Here is a 26929-nt window from a genome sequence, read left to right as displayed (position 1 = left end):
TTGTTTTTCAGCTGGGGACATTAAAAGTCTGACAACACAGAGAGTAAAAAAAAAAAAAAAAAAAAAAAACCAGGACAGAGAGACATTTAAGTGCTCCCAACACTTGGACCAGAAGTAAAATTAAGCAACTAAAGCTTCCTATTTTCTTCTTCCCAATGAAACTACAGGTGATTTTTTTAAGTTAATCTCTCTCATTATATCTGATTCTTCAAAATTACAAATTCTTTTAAATGTTTTCCATATTGTAGATCACATACAGATTACTCAGTAACAAATTGCTGATAAAATTTTATTACTAAAATGATACTGGTCTTCTTGGAAGCAAAACTATGAAGTAGCTACAAATTTTTTAAAAATTGAATAAGCAATCAATATCCTGCTGAACAAGATACCAAGGTCTTTATGATGTACTACCTGTTCCTGAGAGCAGCGAATGCACGTGTTTTGAATGTCCCCTCTGCTACTGCAGCTGCTTTCTTACAAATGGGATTTCAACCCTTAGGTTAACGTAAGGTTAGCAGTGGTGTATGTTCCTCCTTCCCTCTTTTCCTCTTACACACACACGGCTTTGAAGCCTCAAGCAGTTGCAAATCTAAAAACAAGGACTGAAATTCCTTCAACTTGCTAAGAGAAACTTGAGATGTATCCATTGCCTCTTCTCTGAACAACTGAAAAAGCATAATAAATTCCCAGCTCTCCTTTCTGCCTTTGCCTGAGGAGCTCTATGAGCAGCTGAAGTGGGTCTGCAAGCTGCAAAATAAACCTGCAAGCAAAGACTACCCAGTATGCCTGACATGAAGTCAAGAGTTACATTTACATCACACATCTACATTTATATATAAAGTGTTCTTATATTTTTAATTACTTCCAGACTACGATTGCTGCTAATCAAAGTTAAAGAAAAACAGACTTCAGATGAATGTACAACACAGTTCACACAGTCCTGTAAGGTTCTGCTGTGTTGAAGGCAGATTGGTTATTTGCATCAAACAGTGCCTGATAACCTTTAATTTTGTGAAGTGGACCATAAGATAGCACTAAAGTCAGCACCTACTATAATAACCTGCAATCTTAAACTAGAGCTTTAACTACTTCGTTTTGGGGTCAAAAGAGTATGGTGTTAGGGTTTGGGTGTTTTGTTGTTGTTGTTGTTGTTGTTGTTTTTTATTAACACACATGATTTCACTGTGAAAAAGGAATCGGAGCTTACTTTAATTTTGCCACTTTAGGAAGGGAGAGTAAACTTATAGCAGCATTCAAGTATTTTTTCCAACTCTACCCATGAGATCTATCAAAAGTAAATTAGGGAAAAGCAATTCAGAGCAGTATTTCCTGCCTTTTGAAAGGTCAGTCCAGACCATGTGAATATTTAGTTATCTTCATAAATGGTGACCTGAATCTTGGACATCAAAGCTTAGTATGACTGTGTATTCAAAGAACTATATAATCTCAATGCATGTTGAATGTTGAACCTCTATGATGTTTGTTTCAAATAGCTTCTAAGCAGACAAGACTGCATCACCAAAAATCCATACAGGCTTCAGTAGTTACTGTTACCTTTATCTTCACCAGTCATGGAAAAACTGAGAGAAGGTCTGTACCAAAATACAGTGGAGGTCACCGAAGAGCATTACAAACACAGAACCCAGATCTGATTTATCCTCTGAGTCTATATAAGAGGTCAGGATTCCTTCATTAAATTACTAAAAGCATCTTCTGGACCACCAGTTTCAGTGCTTAAAGGAGAAGCTTCACTTATCAGTCAATGGAGCATCTACACAGCATTTCCTGGGAGACTTCATTAAAGCAAGCATATAAGGAAGAACAGGCTATAAAATAATGACCTGAGGCATGTTTTGTTTCATACACTTGAACCTCAGCATATCTGGTCATCCACACCCAAAATACATACCTATTTCTGCGCTAATTGGTTGTCCCTTAAGGCTGTTTTCACCTGCTTGCTTTTTGGAAATGGATGATTGACTGGATAGTGCTTTGCGTTGTTCCAAAACTTGGCTTAATGAAATGGTGAGCACTGTTATTATGTTCTCTCTTTCCCAAATTTGCTGATTTTAACCTGAATTCCTTTTTTTTAATATCTTTTCTGGTGACCGACACAGACATTTTGACTTGAGCTGTATTTAATAGGTCAAGAAAGGATAATCAAATTATGTCCAGACTCCAGATTTTGTACAACTGTCACAGCACTATTCTAACCAGTGAGACACCACCATTCCACGTGCTATTTCAAGCAGAACAAACACCAGTGTAGTTACTTCACTTGTTGCAACCTTAAAGTAACCACATTCTTAAGCTATCCCAAAGCATGGAGGCTTTTGGATGGTAATTATTCATATTAGAGTCAGCCCTTTACCACTTTCCAGTTGGTGGCCTGGGCAGACTTGAAATGTGTGCTTTCTTCTCTTATTTTTTTGGTTAACAGCCCACCTAGTTAAAATACTGCAAGAGTCTGTGTCTCTACTCCTCCCCAGCAAGCTCGGCAGGCGCTCTGCCAACTCCTTCTTTTCAGTTGTGAGGGAGAACAAGAATATCCTGCTGCAGCAGCCAGCTGGCTACCTTCTCCTGTCAAGGACTTAATATACTTCCATAAAGTATTCAGCTGTTGCTGGATGAGAGACAGAGTGCTCTATAGTGCCTTCTTCAAACAGTCCTCCTCCTTGACTGGCACAGACTGAATGGATGAAAGAACCATATGCAAAGAAACAGGAATGAGGGCACAAACACAGCCTTCATTCTTTGGATAATCAAAAGTCACCTAATTCATCTTAACCTTTAAGCCAAACATTTTCTCTCCAGGACAAAGGCTCACCAGATGAAAGTTCAGGCGAACTTGAAAAACCTTCAAGCTACTTACAAGTTTTATTGTCTTCTCATCATACTTAACTCAAGTTTGGCTCAATAAAAGCTTTCTTGTATCAAGGGTGAAAACATTTCCATTCTCTTAAAAAGACTGCAAGAAAACCAGAGACTTCCAAATTTGTTTTAAACATGAATATTCCCTTTCAAAGTCTCTATCTCAAACACTGCATCACTAAAAAAGTGAAAATGAAAGCATGGAAGAATAAGTAGCACTTGTCAATTCTTACCTTATTTTCTTCATGAATAACAAATTCAGTCAGCATTGGAACTTCAGTTGCCATGGCAGCAGGAAGCCTACCTTTCCAGTAATTTGGTAATGACCTCGTTGGCCATTTCAATCAGATGCTGGAAAACCTGCTCCAGCTACTCACTCTTGCCTCATTTCCCAGGCCTTCTAGAGACAGTCCGTCCTGCAGGTGCCACACTCCACCCTCCTCCCTCCTCCGCCCAAGGGTCAGCATTCACACAGCAAGCGACACTCAGCATCCTATGGCAGCTCTTGGCAGCTGGCAACAGGCTGAAATAAGGGCAGGAGCCTAGGAAATGAGAAGTTGAGCCCTGGAATGGGAAAAAGGGGCCAGGACAGCCACAGGGCTCCTGGTCTGGTGTGGAGATGGGGTCAGCGGAGAGAGGCAATGAACAGATGTGAAGCCAAGTAGATTAACTCACTCAAGCAGCTGTGGCAGGAAATGCCTGGTGAGAATAGAAATCCCCCAATCTTCCTTCATTCTGAGAACTCAAAACATTAAACTGCCTCTCAAATAAACAGGTTTCAAAATTAAAACAACCCCAAATCACTCTTTTGTCAATCACTTGCATTTTCAGAAGCCCGAGTTCCATTTTAAACTGCAGCAGCTTGCAATATTTAAAAGCATGGAACTGACATAAGCTGATTTACACCATCTTACTGTTAAATTTACCGCTTAGGTTCCACTTTGGAAGTCAAGTGTCCGCTGTCTTGGGATATGTGAAATGGCCTGTGCTGAGTTTCTCTTCATTTTTAATGAAGGTATTTTCTTCACTCAAATATGTTTTAGACTACTGTCATCTGGATTCAATGTGTTTCTTAAAAGATCATTCTCCTGACATCAACATTGACAATGCCAAAAATAATTAACAAATTGGTCCCTTTCTGCCCTCAGAGAACACGCAGAGTAAGGAGCACGCCGTTTCGTCTGCACATACAACTTCATGGCTTTAATACGCAACTGTGCCTTAGCAGAATCTTAGGTACAGCTTTTAGTTCAAATTAATTATGTTAATGTAACAGACTTGCAATTTGCAGTAATTTTTAAAGAGATGCATCATTAACTTTCTGCTGTATGTAAGCATCAATAGGTGACAATTAAAAAGAGGAGCGAGTGAGGGGTTCTGCTTCTAATTCTGACAGACTGCACTGCGCAGTCACTGTTAATTTCTGGTGCTCTTCCTTCCTTTACCTGACTGTGTCATGCTGTGATGTTTAAGACACAAAAGCACCAGTCCTCCAGTGTTTAAGTACAAACCAAAAAAAAAAAGAAAAATAATTCAGGTAAGTTAAGAGATTTATACAAGTCTGGCATAATGCTTTCCCCCTACTCTTAGTGAGCTTTTTTATACCTCTCCATCTTCAGACGCTCCTTTTTCCCACCTATCCTACTCTTTTTCCATCTCTCTCTTGTCTGCACTTGATCTGGCATTAAAGCAGATTTGCCCTTCTCTAAACAAATCCTTCTTCACCTCACCCTCTTCTAGTCAGTCAATCACCAAAACACAATCATCACAGATAATAATAACTGGCCCATTTCTGTGATGAAGTTTAAACAGCATAGTCCAAACTTTATGAAGCTGAGATTAATATTACTTTCATCCATTTAGAGGAAGTAAAAGAAGAAGCAAACTGCTTGAACTTTCTGCCACAGAAAGACTGTGGAGGCAGGAGGCATCAGCAGATCCAAAAGGGGCTTTGAATGCTGGGGAATAAGGAGAGAAACGCAGAGGAGTGAGTGCTTGTGACAGGCTGGGAGACAAAATGTTAAGCCAGCCTTTCTCAGTGCAGTGTTTATGTTTCCATGAAATGATTTTATCAGAGATGGTCAGGGAAACAAAAAAAAATGCAAGAACACAAAGCCAACAAGCTCTATTATATCCATCATGCTAGAAGATGTTGCTACATCTTCAGCTGTACCCCAGGGCTATCCTTACAGATATAATTGTATCCTTAGAGCTGTTAGTTGTATTCTCATAGCTGCAAATAAAAGAGGACAAGGGATCAATGCCAATGTCCAGAAATGGACACACTGACCCACAGGTCAGGATGAGTCCTTGCTCAAAGCCAGCCATAGCTCAGTCAGTTCTCCTCAGAGCAGCCTAAAACACAGCCAGAAATCCAGTTAAAAATTAAGGAACATGGAAAATCATCGGCCTTGGGCCGCAGCTCACTCTCTGGTCCTCTTAGACACCAGTAAAGGAATGTAAAAGAAACCCACTCCTGGACAGAAACCTGAAAGTGAAGGCAAAGGCATTTTCTTTAGAGAGAGAGTGCTCCTCTTCCTCTTAGTGCTACAGTGATTTTCAGGGCCATAACTCTACAATCGTGACAGAAGAAGAAGAAGAACTAGAAACAGCTTACATGCTGAGGAACAGAGCTATATACATACCCAAACATTTCATATCCCAGTGAAGTGGTTTTCAGGTGACGGCAGCAGGGCCCAGGAATTCATGGACCATTTCTACAAGAAGGGTGTTCATTCATGTTGTATGGCCTTCCACATGCATGACCTTTTCAAAGGTCACTGCACAACCACTAGCCAGTCTTTTGGGGCCTTCAAATGTCTCCAGAGGAAAACAGCAATAATTGGTGACACCCGTTCACCTGGGAATTATCAGTGTGAGGATCTGATGGCTACAAAGAACAAATGGATTACCTGTGAGTAGTACTGAGATGTCCTCTAAAGAGGAGGACAAGCTATTTATCTTCAGAAATACATATAATTCACAGTCAGATTAGCCAGGCATCTTCCATTAAAATGTATAGCTAATGTTTAAATTTGAAATTAAACCATTAATACCCAAGCTATCTACAGATTCAAAAAATCAGTTCACATTAATTATTTTAGTTATTCAATCCTTTTATGCTACTTAATTGTCAGGTGAACAAGTTTAATTTTCAAGTAACTAATAAACAGGCAGTGGCTAGTGAATTAATTCTGAGTGCTGAAGGAGTTTACCTCCAGTTTAACTCTCAGTAAAACACTACCAGTGAGGCTGAGGACTTTAGCTCTGGTTTTTTCTTCCCCCATGGCATCCTAAATAGAAGCTCAATGCAAAATAAAACCAAAAGCCAAAACAAACAAACAAAAAAAAAACAACCAAAGAAAAAAATCCAAACCAAATCAAAACAAAACCCCCAAAAAAAACACCACCACATCCAAAACATACCTGGAATTTACTTCACAGCTATGCCTATGCAGGAAATCAATAATTTCAGTGAAACAAGCAACAACAGCGTTAGATGACCCTCAAAGACTTGCTCCCTCAGCCCAAGGAAATGCTGAACCATTTCCTCAGTAACCTTTTGTCACTTCTCCTGGCTAAGTTGTGTGTATACCATCTTTCCTGTGATGAAACATAAGCAGCACAGATCTGAAATGTTCTGCACAGAAGTGACCTTTCCACTGAGAGGCATACATACTTGTTCAAAGTTACAAAGGCATATATATCTGCTCAAAGTTACTCATTTCATGGAACAGATACAGAATGAAATGGCAAAGGCCAGACTCAGCCTACATAGGAAAAACAGAAAGATTACCTGCTCCTAATTCTATTTCTCTAACGACAGCAATCCAATGTCTTCACATGAAAAGAAAGTTTGAAAACTTAGCTCTTCCAAAGTTGGTGTGAATCATGAGATCTTCAGAAGTGTTTGTTGACTTTTAAAAACTAAATGCAGTCATGAAAGCCTCTCCTGTTCACAAAGCCTGCTCTCCTGCGGCTTGCTATTTCTACCTTACTCTTCCCAAGACTTTGGCAAAGTCACAGAATTGAGTATGTTGTGACACAATCAACCACTTGAAGAGTTTGCTTTCCACTTGGATTTTATTTTTAGAATCTCCCATAGTCCCAAAGAACACATACCCATACTTTGACGTGAAATAAAAAACTACAAAGAAAAGCTGAAGGGTGTGACAAACTCAGGAATATAAGTAAGCTTATAACATGTCTCTCATTTATAAAATTACTACTGCCATATTTCTTTTATAAGCCCACAGATACAGCTGCAAACACTCATTTGCCGCACAGAAAACCTGAAGGTTTCTCTCTCAGAACTAAAGGTCACAGGCTCAAAAGCTTCAGACCTTCAACTGGTGACTCTGAAATCCAACTAAGGCTATCAAAGAAAAAAAAATTCTAGAACACATTAGTCCTGAATTCTTACTGTTCAGTGTTTCTCAGGACCTTGAGCAATCTGCTCACTAATGGCCTTGTCTTGAGCCAAGAGTTGGACCAGACTTCTTGCAGAGTCCCTTCCACTCTGTATCATGCTGTGAGTGAATATACAAGTGCTTTCATGAAAAGTATTTTCTTTTGCCAGCCACCACATGTTTGTCATTGACTGCATAGGTGTTTCTGAATTACTCTGGAACATCTAAGAGCACAGAATACTGAGCTACACGTACTTCTGGTTGCAGAGCTACTCCATGTGAATCCCGTAAAAAAAACCTACTTGATAATGCCCTTTTATATTTGCTGAGTGGTATCTTTATATAAGCTTTGACAAAACATTCTCATCAGTTCACACATATTACCTTGATTAATTCTGCAAAATCCCTCTGACTTCAATTCTGTTCACCAAAATGGTTGTATCTGAGATTTCAAAAGACAGCACTCTCAGACGAGACTCTTGGAAGACATCACCATATATATATATAACATAACCCAGCTTATGCTCAGTAACTCCAGTCAAGCGGAGACAATGTAAAGTGGATGAGGATCCAGCTCATCTGTACCAGCAAGCAGAAAGGCAAGGTGATCCCTAACACCCAGTCACTCCAGATCAGGGACCTGCTGCTCTGCCCAAACGTGCTCCTTGCAAAAGGCCAGAAAGACAGCTCTACCAAGGAGCCATGTGACCAGTCCATACAGAGGATATAAAGATGAATGTTTACTGAGAAAGGACAGAACCGAGATGTTAGATGGGAGTGCAATGACAGTAGGGAACAAAAGTGAGCATCTGCATCAGGGAATGAAGCAATGAAATGTGAAGAGTCACTGAAGAACAAAAGGTCCCCCTTTATGCAGGAGGAACTAGCCTCTGAATGCTAAGCAACATCTAAACAGAAATACATACTGCCCCACTATCTACTAAATGGAGATAATTGCAAATTCAATAAGAACCACATGAAAATATAATGGCATGAGAACAAGACCAGAATTATAAAAGCAAGGCAAACTGAAGAGAAAGAGAAATCGCTCCAGGTTCAACCAGAAAACCAGGTAAGATAAGAGAGAAAGAAATGAGGAGAAAAACTCCCTGCTGCTGTGCTCTGCATGAATATTTGCATCTGCCAACAGGCCATCAAAAAGCAAATTGGCACTAAGTCATAATTCGCCATTTGCTATTTATATTCTGGCAGCATTATGTTTGTGCAATTTCTATCAAAGCCTCCATTTTGGGGATGAGGATAAGAAAAGGAGATGTTGTAATCTACTTCTGCAATTGCTGTTTGTATTTGCTGAGTTATCTGGCAATTGATGCATGCCTCATGCATCACTTTTTATTCGAAAATTGACATATTTATCCAAGAATGATTTTAACATGGTAGCCTGATTCAGATACACACAAAAGCTCTGGCAGACATTTTCAGCCATGTATTTTATGTGATTTACACACTGGCATGCAAAAGACAAATTTAATTGTGCATGCATATTGTAATCACAGCCTAGTGGAGGCAGCTCAATAGGGCAGTGGAGATAAATTTACAGATAAGCAGCATATTAGTAAGTTTCTGAAGGCTTTTAAATCTAGAAACTGGTGGAGCCCTTTATACTGTACCAAGATAAGGCACACTGCTTTAATCACTGCATCCTAGCTGTAAAGGTTTCTTTAGATAATTTTAAGCTAGTCAAATTTCACTTTCAAACCACAAATTATGTTAAGTAAAAATTGGGTATTTCCTCCCACTCTGAGAGTTTGAGTATGAATGAGAATATGACTATGCCATTGCAGAAACCATCCCTAGTTTTCACTGTAGATACAGCCTTTACAAGTGATAAACACTTTCTCCCCTCTGTAGCACTGCACAGGCTTGTAATATAGAGACCTGATACTGTACTGAGGAAGGACATCCTCACAGAATGAAGCTGGGTAAAGACCCAGGAGATACACCCAGGACTTCTGCACCTTTCCACACTGCTGTCTCCTGTTCCTTTGGAGAATACCAAAAGCAAGGAATTGAACCAGCAGTTACAAAGGAGCTGCAGAGAAGAGGGGACAAAAAGGATAAGCAATAAAAGGGGCATGTTCTAGTGCCAAGAAAGGAAGGAACAAGAGGTACCAAATGAGAAAACCAAGAAAGTGCTAGAACTTGAACTAATGTCAGCAGCTTATGTTATCACCAGGCCAAAACTGTTAATAGATGATCATGATCAACTGAGAATAAACTGAAAGGGAAAGAATGGACAATTTAGAACATTTTGCTGTTCTTTCACCCTGTATTACATAAGCATCTGTTTGCATGGACAGCTTTCTGCTCAGAACAGCGCTGGAAAGCAGCTGCACAGGGATCCCAAAATCCAAGTACTTTCATCCCTCAAACAGGGCAGGGAACAACTTACAGGCAGATATGTTTTTGCAATTTAAGATACTGAAAATCAGTGCTCTGAATGACCATTCACCGTACTCTGTGACAATTACAAACCAGTAGTAATTCACACGTGAGCCAAAGTTTTCTCTTCTTTTGCCCAGTGCATAACTATAAACTGAGTGTTTTTTAAAATGCCTCAAGGGTAACATGAGATAGTGCTGTTGGCAAAGCATTACACTTACACTGCACTTCTCTAGCTGTGGACAACCATACTTTTTAAATCCAGGTGGAGAAAGGCAGCTGTTTTCTCCCAGAAGTTTATCCCATTCATTTATTATGCCTCTCCAGAACGTATGTCCAGAAGCATGGACAATTATTTTTCATAAAGAGCTTAAGGAAAGTAACTCAAGCTCAACCACCTTGTGTTAAGAAAGAATGGGCATAAGTAAATCATGTATGCATGTTTACCACTGCAGCACAGCACCAATGCACTCTTTCACCATGCCACACTTTATTTTGCAACTTTTACACTCTTCCCAAAGGTAAGTGATATGGGGAGGAGCTTGGTGAGAGGACAATCCTCATAGAAGGAACTGCTGGGAGAAAAAGAAGAGAAATTTACTCTCCCATGATGCGTTCAGCCCTGTCTGGCTGCTGATTCTGCTTGATTTTATTGATGATATTAACCATTATATCCATGTCATTTGACTGTATGCAGGTGGTGAGGATGTTTCTTATCCTGATATCCAGCTGATCTGTTTCAGGTATGAGGGATCCACATCTACTGGATCTACAAATAATACATCACAACATTTTTCCTTTAAGTTTTTTAAACTATATGATTCTGTTTTACAGTTAAATGCAACATAAATACAGTTGGAGTCAAAGATCTTAAAGGCCTTTTCTGACCCAAATGATTCTGTGATTTCCTGTTACTACTGGAACAGAAAAAAAGCAAAGTGTAGGGATATGCAAGCAGCTCCAGAGAGCAATTAATCCCATCCTAAAATACACATTTGAGATAGGCATGATGAGCAGCCCATTCAATGCCCCATGCTTGCACCCTAGTATGGATGAAAATGATTAGCTGAGGCTTTGACATCTAGCTTTTAAACATTCCAAGGATGGAAAAGGTGAACCTCAGACTCAGGGGAAGGATGCACACAAGAGGCAGTTCAGCTCTCATCCTGCCTCCAACCAGAGGCAGAACATCCCCCCCCATCACCCCTGAAACAGGAAAATGTAGAGGTAGCAAAATCAGAGTCTGTACCACTAGACACCCAAACATGTAGAGTTTGAAGAGGGGAGATGGCCAACACCTCCCACTGTTCTTGGACATTTGTCACCTCTAGCCCAAGGAAATGCCCTGTAACTGGGGAGGATGCCCATGCTCCCCACACAGATCATCAATCCAGCCTCACCAGTACTGTGCAAACCAACTTAGAGGTGTAGACACTACCACCAAAATTCACAGCATGAATTCACTGACCCCTTCAGTCAGGGCAGCAGAGTTCACAAACGCTCCCACACTGCCCCTTCATCCACAGCTGCCCTTCCTGTGCCAGCTCCATCCTCTACTTTGAGCTGGCTCACACACTGGTGCCTGACTTGGTGAGTCAGCTCAGCAAGAGAGGTGAAAAGGCAATATTTGAGAAGCCTTCCATGATTACAAGTTAGACTAATTTATTCAAGAAAATTACATACATCTCAGTTATCTTCAAATACATCAATCTAGTATGAGAATGGACTGGATTTCTTGGCACTTAAAATTACATTCCCACTTATTCTAATCATTCCACAGAATCTTAACAAAGAAATCAGCAGTTTAAACAGTCTGCTGCCTCAGGTTACAGAAGTTTGCTTGTGGATTATGCTCTCTCCCACTTTGAAAAGCACATAAATTATTAACACACATCACTAAAATACCCTGTCTTTCAACAAAGACATTCTAAACATTTGTGAACAAAAATCGGTTTAATGGGTAGCCACTAACAATATTCTGCTGAGAAAAATACAACTGATGTGTTAGAGAGTTGAAGAGAAATCACTTTTCTTGTAATTTCAGAAGACCCAGCAGAGCTGGCGTGACAATTAGAGAATATTTAAATGCTTGATATTCACTGGAAATAGTCTGACAGCAATGGCCAAATAATTTCAGGCACGAGAAGAAAAGAAAGTCTCAGCCTGATGAATAACTGACATTTGACCTGCTGTTCACTTCCTAAGCTGGAAAAAAAAGCGATTCATAATTGAACTGAAGTTGAAGCTGGCTAAGAAAGCATAAAACACTGTTTTACATTTCTGCATTGCCATACTGTCTCATGCTCTTTTTATTAAATTGTTTATTTCACTGGTTATAATTGCATATTGAGGAGAAGCATAAATACCTAGGACAAGGCAATTATCATAACCCACAAATGCTACAGAAAGTAATTCAAATATTTCTAAAACTGTGGCTGAGATTTTGAATTTAATAGGTAACACAGCACTTGTGGAAATTTATAAGAAAGCACATGTAGTGTTTGTTATTAACTACTGGAACTTTCTAATATTTAACTTTTTCTGGCACACATTCTAGTTTGAAGCTGGTGGAAGCACAGTTAATAGACAGCATTTTCCCCTCAAAGGGAATATGAACCACCACCACATGACTGCATGAACAAACCAAACCAGCCAAACAAAAAAATCCCCACCCAGAACATTATCCTTAAGGAAAAGACCCCAAAAGGATTATGAAGTCCTTCTTCCTGAAAAATTTGGGACTGAGGCAGAGAAATTCCCTGCCGAGGTGCCACATTCAAACTTCAGTAGAAGATAAACAGTTGTAGATCCAAGACCATTTGGTCTTTATTCTGTATTCTCAGGTAATCTGAAACTTTTCTCTTCCAGGACAAGAGCAAATTAAAATGTAATGTTTACAAGTGAAGGATTTATGAAGGATTACACCTTTACCCTGCTTTCTATTAAGACACTCCTGTTGCTTAAGAAACCCGTGTTAATCCCCCAAAGCAGATGACATTTTCCAACCCTGCATATTTCACAAAGCTTGCATCCATTCAAAGGGAAAGGAAGTTGACACAATACAAAAACCAGATGTTTAATAAACTTGAGTAATTGGACAGGCAAGCATGTTTTGGTCATTCCAAAAGACAGCCACATAAAGGAAGCAACTATTCTCTTGCAGACACAATAAAGAAGACTTTGGTTTGGTTTTAATTAAAGAGATCAGATCCTAACCAAAAGAAGAATCCTAACCTCCTGTGACATACTTTGATCTCACCTTTGATGCCAAAAAGAAAGAAACAGCTCTCATTTGCTATTTATCATCGATAGTATCATCCCAGCCACATCACCTTCATTCACCCAGAGAGTAGGCTATGATCAGCGACAAGCAGCGTATCACTCAGGGTTAAACCTGGTCTGAGTCACCAAATCATCCTGGCATTCTAACAAGAGTATCAGTCTTGTCCTCAGCGTTTCCTAGACAGAAACAACACTGACTCTGCATTTAGGAGCAGTTTTAAAACAGACTACTTCTGGCAATGAAACAACTATAAAAGTAAATACAACATAAATGGCATAGACATTAAACATCAAAGGGGCTTTTTTCCCAGAAGGATCTGAAGTAGATGCAATCATCAGCTATTTTTACTTTCTTTAAAAATTGTTATTTCATTTTCACTTAAACTGCTTTGAGTCTACAGGGGAGATCATATCAAAACAAGCATATGAAAATCTAAGTTTTGCTATGGCTTTATGGAATAGTCCTGTTCTCCTCCAACTAACTTAGGTGAGAAACAAAAGCAGAAGAAAATCAAGTAGTACAGAGCTGTACATCTCCATCTTCTATTATATAATACACAACTTCTGTTTTGCAGTGATGGGTTTTGCAGGTCTTCAGGTTCAAGTGTCAACCTTTCAAAATGCCCAAGACCTATTTATATATGATTATCATTATGTGTACACAGGTGGAAAATGTTCTTCTTCCTGCACATTAGTCATTTTAGCGAAAGCATTACCCTCTTACCTAGCAGAAAGGAAATTTGCTCATTCTATCAGATGGTCAAACTCAGCCAAACATTAGCTGAAACAGAATGCTGTCTTTTGGACCTCTGGAGTCTCCACTTACCATACCTAACTAATTTTTCAGTCAATACAGCCAAAGCAGAAATTAGAAACAAAAAGCAGAGGAGAAATATATTCCACACTTGCACGCAACATCATGACAGCTGCAAGTGCTGGATGATCATGAACTCTTGACTCATGGCCTGATTTTCAGGCACTAATCACCTGCAACTGCAGCTGACATCTAGTTCTTGTCTGAGAGTTTATGGCCAGATAAAAACTAAAGGTACAGAGACTCAGTCATAAAACTCTGAAACAGCTGAAGAGACAAAAATGTGCCCAAAAAAGGTAACTGTTGAATTTCATACTTTCCTTATATGTTAAAGGCAGGAAATAAAAAGTCAGAGGTATGCAATCTTTTTTTTTTTTTTTTTTTTTTTTTTTTTTTTTTTTTTTTTTTTTTAACAGCAGAGGCTACCTTTCCCCCTCCTCCTTCAGGCATATGTACCCAAGCAGCTAGCTGGATATGTGTGAAAGATCCAGGAGTATCTATTCAAGTTTTCAATAGCTTTTTGGAATATAGGAATATTGGAAGACTTCGCTATGAAATATTATTTGTTAACACCATGCACATAAAAGATTTTTCTTATGTACCCCTTTCTTTTACAAGACTGCATTTACAACAATTGATGAAAAAGCCTTCACAGTGGCTTCTGTTTTTGAAGTCTCCCATACAAAATCTCTCCTCATACTATGTGGAGTTTTTCCTACAAAAAAATACAATTTACAGGTCCATATATAGGCATGTGGATGTCTCTTCTCTCTTTTTTGTTCATTTGGGGTTTTTTCTCTTGAGAAGTAATATAATGAGCCAAACATGGTATGACTATATGGCATCAAAGCATTAACACCTAAAGAATTAATTTTCCTTTAGAAAATTAATGGAGTTACTTTACTTTTAAACAGCCCAAAGAGCAGCAGCACTGAGGGGTAACTGAAGTAGGCAATATTTTTCTCCTGTTTTGTTATATACAGAACAAACATAAAAATCTGATGGATTTGGCACTCATAGTAACAAGTCATCCATATACAATGTGAGAAAAGGGATTGCTTAAGAGCAAGGATATTGAATCATATCTCCTGGAATATAATTTAAAAACAAACCAAACCAAAATTCAATAAACAAGAAAAAGTAAACGAGCACACAATAAAAACCTAAAACCATGACAACATTCAAACAAAACAATAACAAACCCAATAAAAATACCACATAGATAAGGTCTTACAGCTAATGGGATGCTGGTACTGAAGTTATAACAAGAGTAGCACAGAGGTAGGACTAGGCAGATGGACAGTCCCAACTACTTCACTAGTTCCCTCAAACTCAGCAGGAAGTAGCAGCAGTATCTGCTCCCATTTTTACACAGATTTCATGAGCAAATAATAAAATGGCATCATTAAACTTCATACCATCCTACAAGACACTACAGGCATCAATAAAGCCACCCAAAGTTTGGCTCACTTGCTAGCACAGAAAGGTTTGTGCAGCAAAATTCCTGAAATTGTAGGAAACACAAATCCTTCTCAGTTTATACTTGTGTCATATTTGCAAAGTTATTTTTATAATCATAGCAACTCAGGTATTGGGAAGCGTAGTTCAGATCTTCAACCACGCAAAAAGTCTTTAATTCTCCACTGAAAAGCAAACCCACAGATGTGCTTAGGCATGTATGTTTAACATCTTCTGCCCACAGCCACACTTGCTGCTCCTAAAATATTTTCTTGAAATGGTATCACTTTCCTTTTTTGTGTAAACTGCACCAATCTGGCTTAAAATATGAAGCTCAAAAATAGGAACATGGGATTTCCAACATGAATAAACACCTCAATTTAGACGTATCAAAACTTACTCAGTTATGTGAGATGGGACTAAAACAATTAATGTCTTTCAAAGCAGACTGAAAACAACGTGTATTCCTTCATTTGACTATGCATAGGTTAAGACAAAAGGCTTTAGAAAAGATTTGCTGTAAAAGATTTTGTATCTAAGCATCCCTCATATTTCACTACAAGGTTTGACTTTCAAACCAACTGGGCTTTCCTTGAGTAGTGATGGTTATGAAATAAAAGTCTCTGAAAACAATCACATTGTAGTGATCTCAACAGAGAGTTGTTTAAATCCCCAGATCTTCGAGGTGTTGCTGAAGATAAAAACAAATGAAATGTTGATATCTTCTAATATTAAAGACCAAAAAAACAGTTTTCTTGAACTCCCAGGAGCAAAGCTGGAGTTATAGGGTGCACTGCATCCACATGATCTTCTATTTTCTTCTAAACCATTTAATGAAAGAGACCTGATCTCAAAAAGATTTCTGTTAAGTGTCTGCACACCACTTTCAATTTTCAAAATGCAGTGAATTAGCATCTACAGATGTGTAAAAAAAACCTCCAAACTTGTCTCTGGAATAATAGAGTTATTTATACCGCACAAAAGAGCACCAAAATTTTATTAGTGTTTGATGATTTAAACTATAACTACACTTTTGAACAGCAACAATTATCTAAAGACTGTTTTAACCTAAAGACTGCTCGCTATGGATATTTGACAGCATTCTGAAAGGCAGAGAAGCATCACAAGCTGCTACATACATGGGCATTTCACCTGATGTCAGTTAAGTTCACATATAACCTGCCTGTCCAGAGAATTTACCTTCCACTAAAATAAAATCTGAAATGGAACACATAGTTGCAGTTGGATCACAAACAGCAGCAGAGAGCATATCAAAAAGCGTCTGCATGTACACACAGAAAACAGACTAACAAAATGTCATAAGCAGGTCATAAAAAACATTATAAACATTTTTATATTATAATTTTCCTAATCAGAATTCCTTCATGTCAATAGAGGGATAACATTTTTCCAGGGCATTCTATGTCTAAGGCCTCTGTATCTCACTGGTGATCCTCCATTTTACAGATAGGAAAACTGAGCCAATGAAGGCATAGAAATTACCACAGCCACAGAAAATGCAAGTAACAAAGGATGAAATCTGAACTCAGGTTTCTGCTTTCCTATTCACTGAACCCTAAAGACTTTGAAAAATATACATTCCAGTACACTTCCATAACAGCAACAGTGTTCAACCACGTTACATGTTAATTGTGTAAGCATGGTATGTTAAAATCATTAGTGGCTACTAACAGATGGATTATGTGAAACTGGACCAGTCTTGGTATCAAAACTAATTGTAACTGATTCTACTGATCACAACCACACACTAAAGCAGCTCTGTCTCCTTGGCAAGAACAAACCTAGATTAATCTCAACAGGGGACAGAGAAACCTTAGATGAGACTTCTTTGCTTCTTTCCTTGCACTCAACTTCTGTGTGAGCATTCAGTGCTTGTAAGAGTGATATAAACGATGGAAAACATTTATTTCAAATTAATATCCTAAGAACTTGCCAGAGGAAAGACAAAAAGTCTGTATAGATCTACAGTCTACTGGATCAAGAGCAAAACAGCAGCAAGGAAATACATCAACTGTTCAGAAAATAGAGAAAATCACTAATGTAATATCTGAAGAAAAAAACCCACCAAAGACTTAAACCTCTTCTGAAGCTGTTCAAACAGAAATGGAATTGGTAACTGTAATCTACAGATAAATTCCCTGTTTAATGTTATTCTTCTGCATTATCATCTATTTAAACTTGATATACACAACAGCCATTTTCTCAGCAACACAAATTCATTAGCCAAATAATCACAGCTGAAATAAAAAGAGAAGTGGTTTGTGAATACGCATTATCAGAAATGCCTAAATAATCTTTAGCCACTCCAACCTCCACATCCTTACCGGAATGTCAAAAGTTTCTTGTGTGTCATCCAGCATCTGAATTTTGATAGAGACAAGTTTTCCTGGAGGTGTCATAGGTGGTTTCTGTCCATGCTCCAAAGTACTGATCCCAGCATTTTCCTGAGCTCCTAAGCGGGATCCTGCTGTTGGTCTCTGCTCAGTTTCACCCATGTTTCAGGAAATGCGTTTCTTATATCTGATGAAAGAATAAGGGCAAAGAAGGCCACATCAGTCATAAAGAAGATGTTTTGAACATAAGTGTCATGGTACATATGCTTACAGGTAGTAAACTGTATGACCATTAACAAAAAGTAAGAGCCATCACAATTTTTTCTTATGTCTCATATGAAGACAACAAAATCAGGCAAACTTTATACTTTTCAAAATATACAGGCTAACCAACTCCTGGGGGTGAGGCTGATAGACAGGCTATGGTACTGCACAAGGGAAAATTATTATTTTTCTCCTGGAAAAGTAAACAAGACCACATTGGAAATAGAGCATGACAGAACCCAGCTTTCAGTTAATTATGCAAATTTTTTATTATTTATGAATGAGGCTGTTATCACCCCCAGACAGGATTCCCAGAGAAGGCAAGAAGGTGAGACGAGCAGGTGGGACAACCCAGCATTTGCTGACCATCATTCCCTCTTCACTACATCAGCAATTTTTCCTTCCAGCCTTCTCTGGCCATTTGTACCAAGGAGTACAAGATGACACCAATTATACAACAGGGGACTAGAGCTGCTCTAGACCTGGGGCCTGGCCTGATCTCACTGATAAGCCAAGAAATGTGAGGACACACTACTGGGAAGGCCAGAAAAAAAGCCAACACTGATTGGAAAATTCTTAATTATTGGCACAACTTTGAACCATCTTTTTTAATTCAAGCACCATTACTTTTACTTGTTGAATGTTACATATCACACCAGAATTTTACTTCACTTTTCCTACCCTGCTTTTTGACACTCTACTTGGGTTTCTGATGAAACCCACTTCTGCTGTCCATTTATCTTTCTTGGTAAATCATCTTCATTCTGCATGACTTTTACACAGTGATCAAGGACCAAAAGATGTAGCACACAGATGGGCACAAATGGAAATGTAACTTTCCAGCCGAACAAGAGCATAAGAAGAGTACTGCCAATCAGTGTCTGGCTTTAACTCTGAAGTTACAATTATTGAGAAGTCTATATGGGAAAAAAAGGAAGCACAAGACAGCCTAAGACTTTGTGAATGCACCACTAGTGCTACAGGCTAATATAAAGAATAGTGATAGGTAATAAGAAACCAGTTCCCACCATAAGGATAGAATAAAAACAGCCCTGTCTTTGGCAGTATACACTATTTACTACACATTACTCTCCCATGTCTTGACTAATCTGTTCCCACTGATTCTTTACACTACAAATATCTAGGCGTAAAAAATTTTAAAACAGCACTTGGATGAAAAGAAATGTTAGCTGAGAAGGAAGGGAATTAAAAATTATGGATCCCACACTTCTAAATATCAGCTCAATGGGTACAAGTGAAGAAGAAGAAAAAAATGCAAGCAAGCTTTTGCAACAATTCAGCAGTAACCTGGCCCATCGAGGTCAGAGTGAAACCTACCCAAGTCCACGCCAGCCACTACCAGAGAGGCAAATGTTTCCTCAATTATCATTGCAATCTAAAAATCTATCAAGAATCAATTATATTTATCGTATTCTTTGAAAATAATTAAATTAAATTTTTTTATAGGGCAAGCAGTGCCAACAAGAAAGCTGCAGTTCAAGGCAGGAATTCCAGAAGAGACACGAAGCTCTATGTAGAAAGACTCCATGCTCCTTTGCAAATAAATCTGTTTTTCCTGTGTGTGGAGTACACAGGGTCATGTAAAAAGGTAGCCCAGGCACCCAGCCTAGAAGTGCACCAAGATTCTGGTCAGAGCAGGAGTTCCAAAGTCACCTCATACCCCAGATAGCACCAAGGGGGGCAGACAGGACCTCTACAATTGCTGTGTTACTACAGAAGTTACTGGCTATGTTCTTTCCATTAAATCATAAATACAGGAATCAATCCAGTCAGTTCAAGCGATACCATTAAATATTCCATGCAAGGAAATATTACAGACATTGAACCCTTCTATAAATGTTCTTCTGAGTGATGATACAGTGGGCCACACACATAATCAGACAGGCCAATAAACCTAATGAAACACATAAAAACAACTCAAATTTAGGAGTAAAAAAAAATCATGGAGAAACAGTACAAGCAGAACCACTCCATATGTACAGCTGTGAGATTTTTTTATTATTATTAAGTTAGTAATACAGAAAAGCTTGTTTTACATATAGACTGAACCATTTGGTTATAAACACACACTTTCTTTTGAAAGCAAAGATCTAAGAACCATTGGCTACCCTGATAACAAGCATCTGCTACTTGGAAAATTAAAAGACCACCTTTCATTTTTTAACCTATATGCCTAAACATCAGCATGCTGCACTGGAAGTCATTTAGGGTTCTTTTCATAGTGACACTAGGCTCACTATGCTGCTGTCATAACATCAGCTTAATATTTTTACTATACCTTTATGTAAGAGGCCTTAAAAATTACTCTCTCTAAAATAACACAGCACATCAGTCAAGCTGTATACCTTTCTCTACATCACTTTGATCTAGGAAACAGTGAACTAAGGTCACAGAATGCCACAGAAGAGTATTAAGCAAACATTGAGCAAACCTGAGGGGATTAGGATGTCTAATGTCTGTCATGATGAAGAGATGGATCAGGTACAAACGATAGAGAAATTCAAAGACACTCTAGTAGAAACACAACAGTAAATTGGTGAAGGTATTAATCAAGAAGAAAGAGCAGCAGCCACTAGATTCTAACATATGCAGATCTAAGCAAAACACATGTAGAGACAGACAACCAGTACATGAGCAGAGAGTGGCAAACAAAAGAGGATTCATCTGAACTCTGAAAATTAAGAGTTTCTGCCTGCTCTTTCTGACAGCTGTTGAAACCCAGGGCCAAAATCAAATCTATTGTTTCAGCTGTAGGTTCACTGGATGTCAGTGCCCTTCTCAGTAGTGCTGTAGCACCTGCAAGATGGAGAGAGTCCACTGCAGAGAACGAACCTGTGTCCTTAACCTGTGTGAGACAGCAGAGCTGTCCATGGGGGAGTCCTGTCCCCTTCTGCTCCTTCCCAGCTACCACCCATATAGTCCAGTCCTGCCTGATGCTGAGCACTGACTCTCACCCTCCTCAGACTGAGCCACGGCACCTCCCTAACTCAAAAGAAAACAATTCAGTGTTTTGTTCTTGGCTGGATCAGCAAATTAAATCAGCTCTCGGCAGGCTGGAAAACCCAATGCCAGGGTGAACTAAGCCCAGCCAGCTGCTGTCAGGCCACTGGGCTGACTCAAGCTTTCTATACTTACAGCACCTGGAAGGCACAAAAAAACCCTACAACTGCCATTAGATAGATTAGGAGACGTTGTTTTGTTCTAATCACACATTAATAACCCTTTTATACACATACCAAATACCTAGATTAAAAATTTAAGGTCTGTATACACTTACGCAGTATCTGGACAAAACCACAACATGGTTCAGCATAAAGCTACCTTAGTTCTCCATGTTCAAAGCACACACATTTCATAGCATGGGAAAGACTCTGGCCAATTAAAATTTCCACATATTTTTCTTCGGCAGGATGAAAAAGTATCAAACTTACTCAGTCTAATGGGAGCTATAACTATAAACAGCACTTGTTGGGGTTTGGGCAAGGAACACAGGGGCAGGAATAAAAGGCTATAAAAATTACAAAATACTGAGGAAAATAGAAACAATATGTTGGAGTAGATGCCACTGTGATCTCTCACCTACTCTGCTCTTTAGGTCAGACCAGGGCTCAGATTTTGATGCAAGAGGCTCCCAAAGCCTGAAGACTCCTGTTATGGGAGAGAATGGTATCATGTATCCAGGACCTTTCCACTTCTTTTCCTTTCCTTTATGACACATTTCCACAGCATGAAATAGAAGGAAGCACAGTGCTCAGCAGACTCCTCTTAAATTTGGGGAAGCCTGAGGCACAGTGGGGTTGTGTGAGTATAGCCCTACCAAAAGCACACAGCAGACCTGTACACCTTCAGTAAGAGAAAATTCTATACATGCAGCATAAATTGTCAATGATGCTGCCTTTTCATTAGAACTTCAGAATTACCATAAAAATGAAATCAAGTATCTTGAACCCACATTAAGTAACAGTAATAATATAACAAGGCAAAAGGACCAGAAAGGCTGAAACTAAAATTCAGTCTGAAATGATGGGAAGCAGACAGAAGGCCAATACAGTTCAGGTTTTTATACTGTGAGACATTATCCCACTTAATTTCCACAAGTCCCTGGTAGAACTGTACAAAGCAAATATGATGATTAAAAAAATTTAAATTATTCATGTAAATCACAGAATATCCTGTCTTGGAAGGGACCTGAAAGGATCAGTGAAGTCCAACCTATAATTTCTTTCTACAAAACCCAGCATTTTTGCAGACACAAAGAAATGGAAAAAGCTCATAATAGAAAAATAGCTCAAGCTTAAAGGACAGTAGTACAGATACCAGTGCTAGGTGTCTGTTTCTCTGCTTGCACCCAGCAGACTAAGTCTGACTCAGACTCTAAAGGAAACCTTGCAGCTAAAGGGAACTGTGTTCAGTTTCTTGTCTGCCCTTTCTGCTCACATCCACAATACTCAGATAGAGAAGGAAGGCAATAGAATTTCCATTTTTCTGTAGACTGTCTTCTAGCACAAAACAAAAAAAGTTAACATTGTAAGTGACAGCTGTTTCACGAAGTCAGAAGTAGAGAGGCTCAAGGCGAGGTATGGTCAAGATCAGCAAGAAGACAGGTCACGCCTAGTCCCCTGTATAGTCAGTGGAAAAGGGGATGGAGGGTGAAGTCCTTAACCATGATTAATTCTAAACACAGATTTATCTTTTTCTTCTCCTTCCTGCCCCTAAAGATGCAGAAAATTAACCCTGAAAAACCTGCCTGACCAAGAAAATACCATGGCTTCCTATCAAAAATTAGACAGACTTGTAGAAGCAAGTCTTAGAATCAGATTCTTCAGCATTCTGCAGACTTTTTAAAATCTGCAGCAATAAGAAATTCCCTCAGCTATGCAAGACTATCTCTAAAAGAATAAAATTCATCACCTGTACTGAAAATGAAGAGAGCCCACAAAGTTGCCTATCTTGTTCAGACTCTGAAAACCTCTAAAAAACACTTTCTTATCCCTTGACCCAGTTTCTGTAGGACGGTTATGCAGCTGGACAGACCAAGTGCTCAGGTTTGGAAAGCAATAGCTTTTTTTACTTCCTTTTAGAAGTACACTTAGTTGAGACCAAACCAGCTAGAGCCTGAAACCAATGTCAAATTTAGGGACCTGAGCAGTAACAAAGCTTTAAAAACTCAAACTATTCAGTATGCCAATAATGTAGCCTGAAGTCCAGAATAATGAGCATTTATGACTGTACAGGATAAAAAACACCTCTTGCAAGTCTATCAGCACAGCACTCAGAGTGCCCACGTTCATTTCTGGCTTTAGGGCCATTCAGCTTCCAACTGGAGCTCATTTATCTTCATTGCATTCAGGTCCTAAAACTGTCTGCAATTCTGTGGCACTAGCAGCTGTCCCAGATTCCAATTCTTCTGCCAGATGTCAGCGAAGAACAGTCCCATCCTGCACAAATTTGATGTGCACTATCTTCTTTCCACAGCCACACACCTGTTACTAGATCTATCAGCAAGTGCAGCAATAGATAAATCTGTGCTTTTCCAATTGCCTCGGTGAAAATCCTCATCCCTTAAGCACAAATACAGACTGTTCTGTGAATTAAACCAATCTGGTCTACAAATACTTTATTTCAACCCACAACATTACAATTACTTTTGATGGCCATCAGTGATATTGAACAAGTCAGTAGGCATATTGATTCACTTTGTGTTATGTTGTGTTACGTTTCTGGACAATGTTGCATTAGAAACTGAAGCAAGAAACATTCCAGGCAAGAAACATTTCTTCTCCCTTGCATCTCACACAAGCAAGCAAAGCCATTGTACATATGTAAGTAAGCAATTAAGTAAGCAAAATTTCTTACACTCACCCTCTCAAAGGAACTCCTCAGAAACTTCTTCATAAAAGTTACTCTTTGGACTGACTGTGACTGTTTCCCAGCCTCTGGAGACCTGTCTTCACTTTGCTCTTCACCACCCCTACCTGGCACCCCTGTACCATGATCAACGTCACCTACTTCAATCAGGAATGCCAACATCATATTCAAACCAACACAGCCAATTTTAAAGTTTTTAATTCAGGTTTTAAATCAGCACTGTACAAACAGGTAATTCTGGCTACTCCTGGAAGGAAAATTAGTGTTTCATCTGCTAAGCCAAGGGGATGATTAGCTCCAATTGCTCAATTAGTGACTCTCACCCAACAACTATGTTTTCCCTCCACATCCAAAGGCACAGTCTGAGCAAAACAGGGATCTTGTGGAGCCATGAATCAATCCCTTAATAGACCAGAGGGAGGTATTTCCACACAAATGCTTCATTTGATACTAGACAAGTTAAAATTTGAATTAAATATTGCCCACTTGCTTTGCACTTACTCCATCACCAGTTAACTACCATGTAGGTGTTTATAACATACTTACACATGAAGTTCAACACTGTTTTGCATTGAAAATACTTCCCCGACACTTCACTCACAGTGCATTTTTGATTAGGTTTCATCCGATTTCATCTCTTTCAGTACACTCCATTATTGAGTATCACCTGCTAGATGATTCCCAATTGGACAAGACCACCCCTATTCTACAAAATTTCTGCTTTATCTTGGGCAAAGGGAAAGGATATTTCATCCTCCCTGTGAAACTCCCAACCTGCTTTCTGAGATGTTTTTCAACCCATTGACAAAACTGCCTGCATAAGAAATTATGCTTAGGAAGAAGCTATAAGATACATATAATATACTTACATACTCGATTTTATTGACACCTCGTCTATTTTGCATAACTTGCCCAATTCTGTCACTAAAACCTATGAAAAAGTAAAATTCAGCACGCTCAAACAAATTACAAAATGTGATTTAAAAAATCCATGGAGGAAAAAATATTAAGAGTAAAGAGTACATGAAATACACGCTGAAGTCACCCAGCTAATCCTTCACCGATGATAAAATGTGTTGTAGAAGTGAGAAAGTACATGTTATCAGTTTAGGAAGACGTAAAGCATTTTAAAGTTGAGATATAAAAGCATCACCATGTAGGCAAAAAACTATTTCACATTATGAACAGAAAGACTTTGGAAGCTTTATTGCCACATGGTAAAGGCTGGGAACATATAAGTAGAGTCCAAGAAAACCTCTACTCTTGTGTTTCCAACCAGCAGTTTCCTGATTAATCAGGTCATCACCTGAGCCCACAGTTTGTCACCAGAAAACACAAGCGAAGTGAGTAAGAACTTTAAGCAGTTTAGTGGTTCAATAGTGGTACAAATCAATCCTGAAGCCATTAAAAGCATTTTCCAAAACCCTTTCATGCCATCACTCTGCATAAATAAAGCTGTTGCACCAGCTGGAGTGCTCTGGGCTCATTCACCCATACAACACCTCGTGTGAAAGCCAAGCCGAATGTGCTTATAGTAGAACAAAGTAATCTGATTTACTTCCAGATTTAACAGAATTCTGAAAGGGATCCAGCAACTCATACCCAGCTTCAAGCCTAACGCAGACGTTTTCCATGAAATAAAAACATGTCAAAAGAATAAATAACACACTACATTAATACTACTGTTCAGCAGTTGGGGGAAAATCTGATACAGTCCTGGTTTTGAGAAATAAAACAGCTCAGGGGAAATGCTATTTCTCTGAACCAAGTATGAGTATACAGTAGAGGTATTCACACTGCCTAAATGCAAGCCAGATCCTCCAGAGAACCGCCGAGCACAAGAGACTAATTCAGGCATTCAGTGGCCCTTCAGAGGAGCTTCTCCCTGCCCTGAGCACACAGACCCCTACCAGAGACCAAAACACCGTGGTCAGTGTGCCTGGCCCTGCAGAGAGCCATCAGAGGTGTCACTCCAGGTAGCCCCACACCTGTGCTGGCATGCTGCATGAGTGGGGACCCCAGGAGCTGCACACTGTGCTCGCTCCGGGGTAGACTCTCCTATGGCCCAGCAGCTCCAAACCACAGAGGCAATGACATCAGTGCTCAGCACTGAGCAGCCACAGATGATGCCTATCCAAACATGTTAAATAGAGGCTGTAAAGGCCTTGACTAGTTTCCTTTATGCCCAAAGCTTGTGATCAGGCACCCACAAAATTATTACATAGCTTGTGCACCAGGAAAAACGTATTTATGGCCAAAGTTCTACACTCACTATATAACCCACTATAAAACCAGAAAAGAATTTCTGACTTTTGAAATATTTCAATGTCTGTTCCCAAAAGAGACCTTTTATAAGTTTGTAAAACTGCTTGTTATAATTAAATATACAATGATAGTTTTGTTTGGGTTTTTTTAATTAAGTCTTTTTATATAAGCCTTTATTAAGGCTTATTTTATTAATTTATTATTTCTTGACCAAGGAAATACCACACTAAATAATGACACTGTACCAGCAAGAAATACTTGTACCATGAAGAAAAAAATTTGCTTTATGTACTGTCATTTAGAAAAAAACTTAATATATTCATTTGCATCCTGCTGGAGATAAAATGGGCCATGATGCGTGATTGTATAGTATCTGTCCTCAAGTGTTTCATAATTATGCTATTATTCTTCCTTAAAAAATTCTTTTAAAAATCACTGCAAGACTTTCAAACTTCCTTAGGTTCCCAACTCATTTCTCTTTGTGCAAATACTTCAATCAGTGAAAGACTCTACCTGTGCTAAGCATTACAGTCCAGACACTGCCTGCCCTACATGATTCTCCTGATCTTTCAAGATAGGGTACTTTTGTGTCTTTAGATAATTGACAATACTGTGTTTATTCTGTGAACAGCTATCAGAGATACCTTGAGAGATACACGGTCATACTGTTGCTACAGACACACCTTAATTTTTTGTTTGGCTAAAATGTAATATGTAAGTATTATATATGCTGCATGAAGGGTGGGTTTTCACATAAGACAGATGTAGCTATATGAGGTGCTGTTACGTCTGCAGAACAAATATATTTTCCTACTGTAACTAACTTCCCAATGAAAACGAACCTAAGTGTCCAAAGCACAGCACTATTAGAGCAAGCTTTAGAAGCTGCACCTAGAGAAGGGCTTTCCTGTTCAACC

At 39.0% G+C, this 26929-nt stretch overlaps 1 protein-coding gene across 5 annotated transcripts in view; it reads right to left on the bottom strand.

The window, feature by feature from the left end:
* Positions 1-26929, bottom strand: part of FARP1 (FERM, ARH/RhoGEF and pleckstrin domain protein 1) — a 204506-nt gene that overhangs the window by 147640 nt on the left and 29937 nt on the right. For all 5 annotated transcript variants that reach the window (XM_066313468.1, XM_066313463.1, XM_066313464.1 and 2 more), the window contains exon 2: positions 17586-17781. In XM_066313468.1, coding sequence (XP_066169565.1) covers positions 17586-17756 — 171 coding nt within the window. In that variant the 5' untranslated portion in view covers positions 17757-17781. The remainder of the gene's footprint in view (positions 1-17585; positions 17782-26929) is intronic.

This window comes from Sylvia atricapilla, chromosome 2 (assembly GCF_009819655.1).
Source record: "Sylvia atricapilla isolate bSylAtr1 chromosome 2, bSylAtr1.pri, whole genome shotgun sequence".
In the NCBI taxonomy this organism is placed as follows: domain Eukaryota; kingdom Metazoa; phylum Chordata; class Aves; order Passeriformes; family Sylviidae; genus Sylvia; species Sylvia atricapilla.
This window is presented reverse-complemented; position numbering and strand designations above follow the sequence as displayed.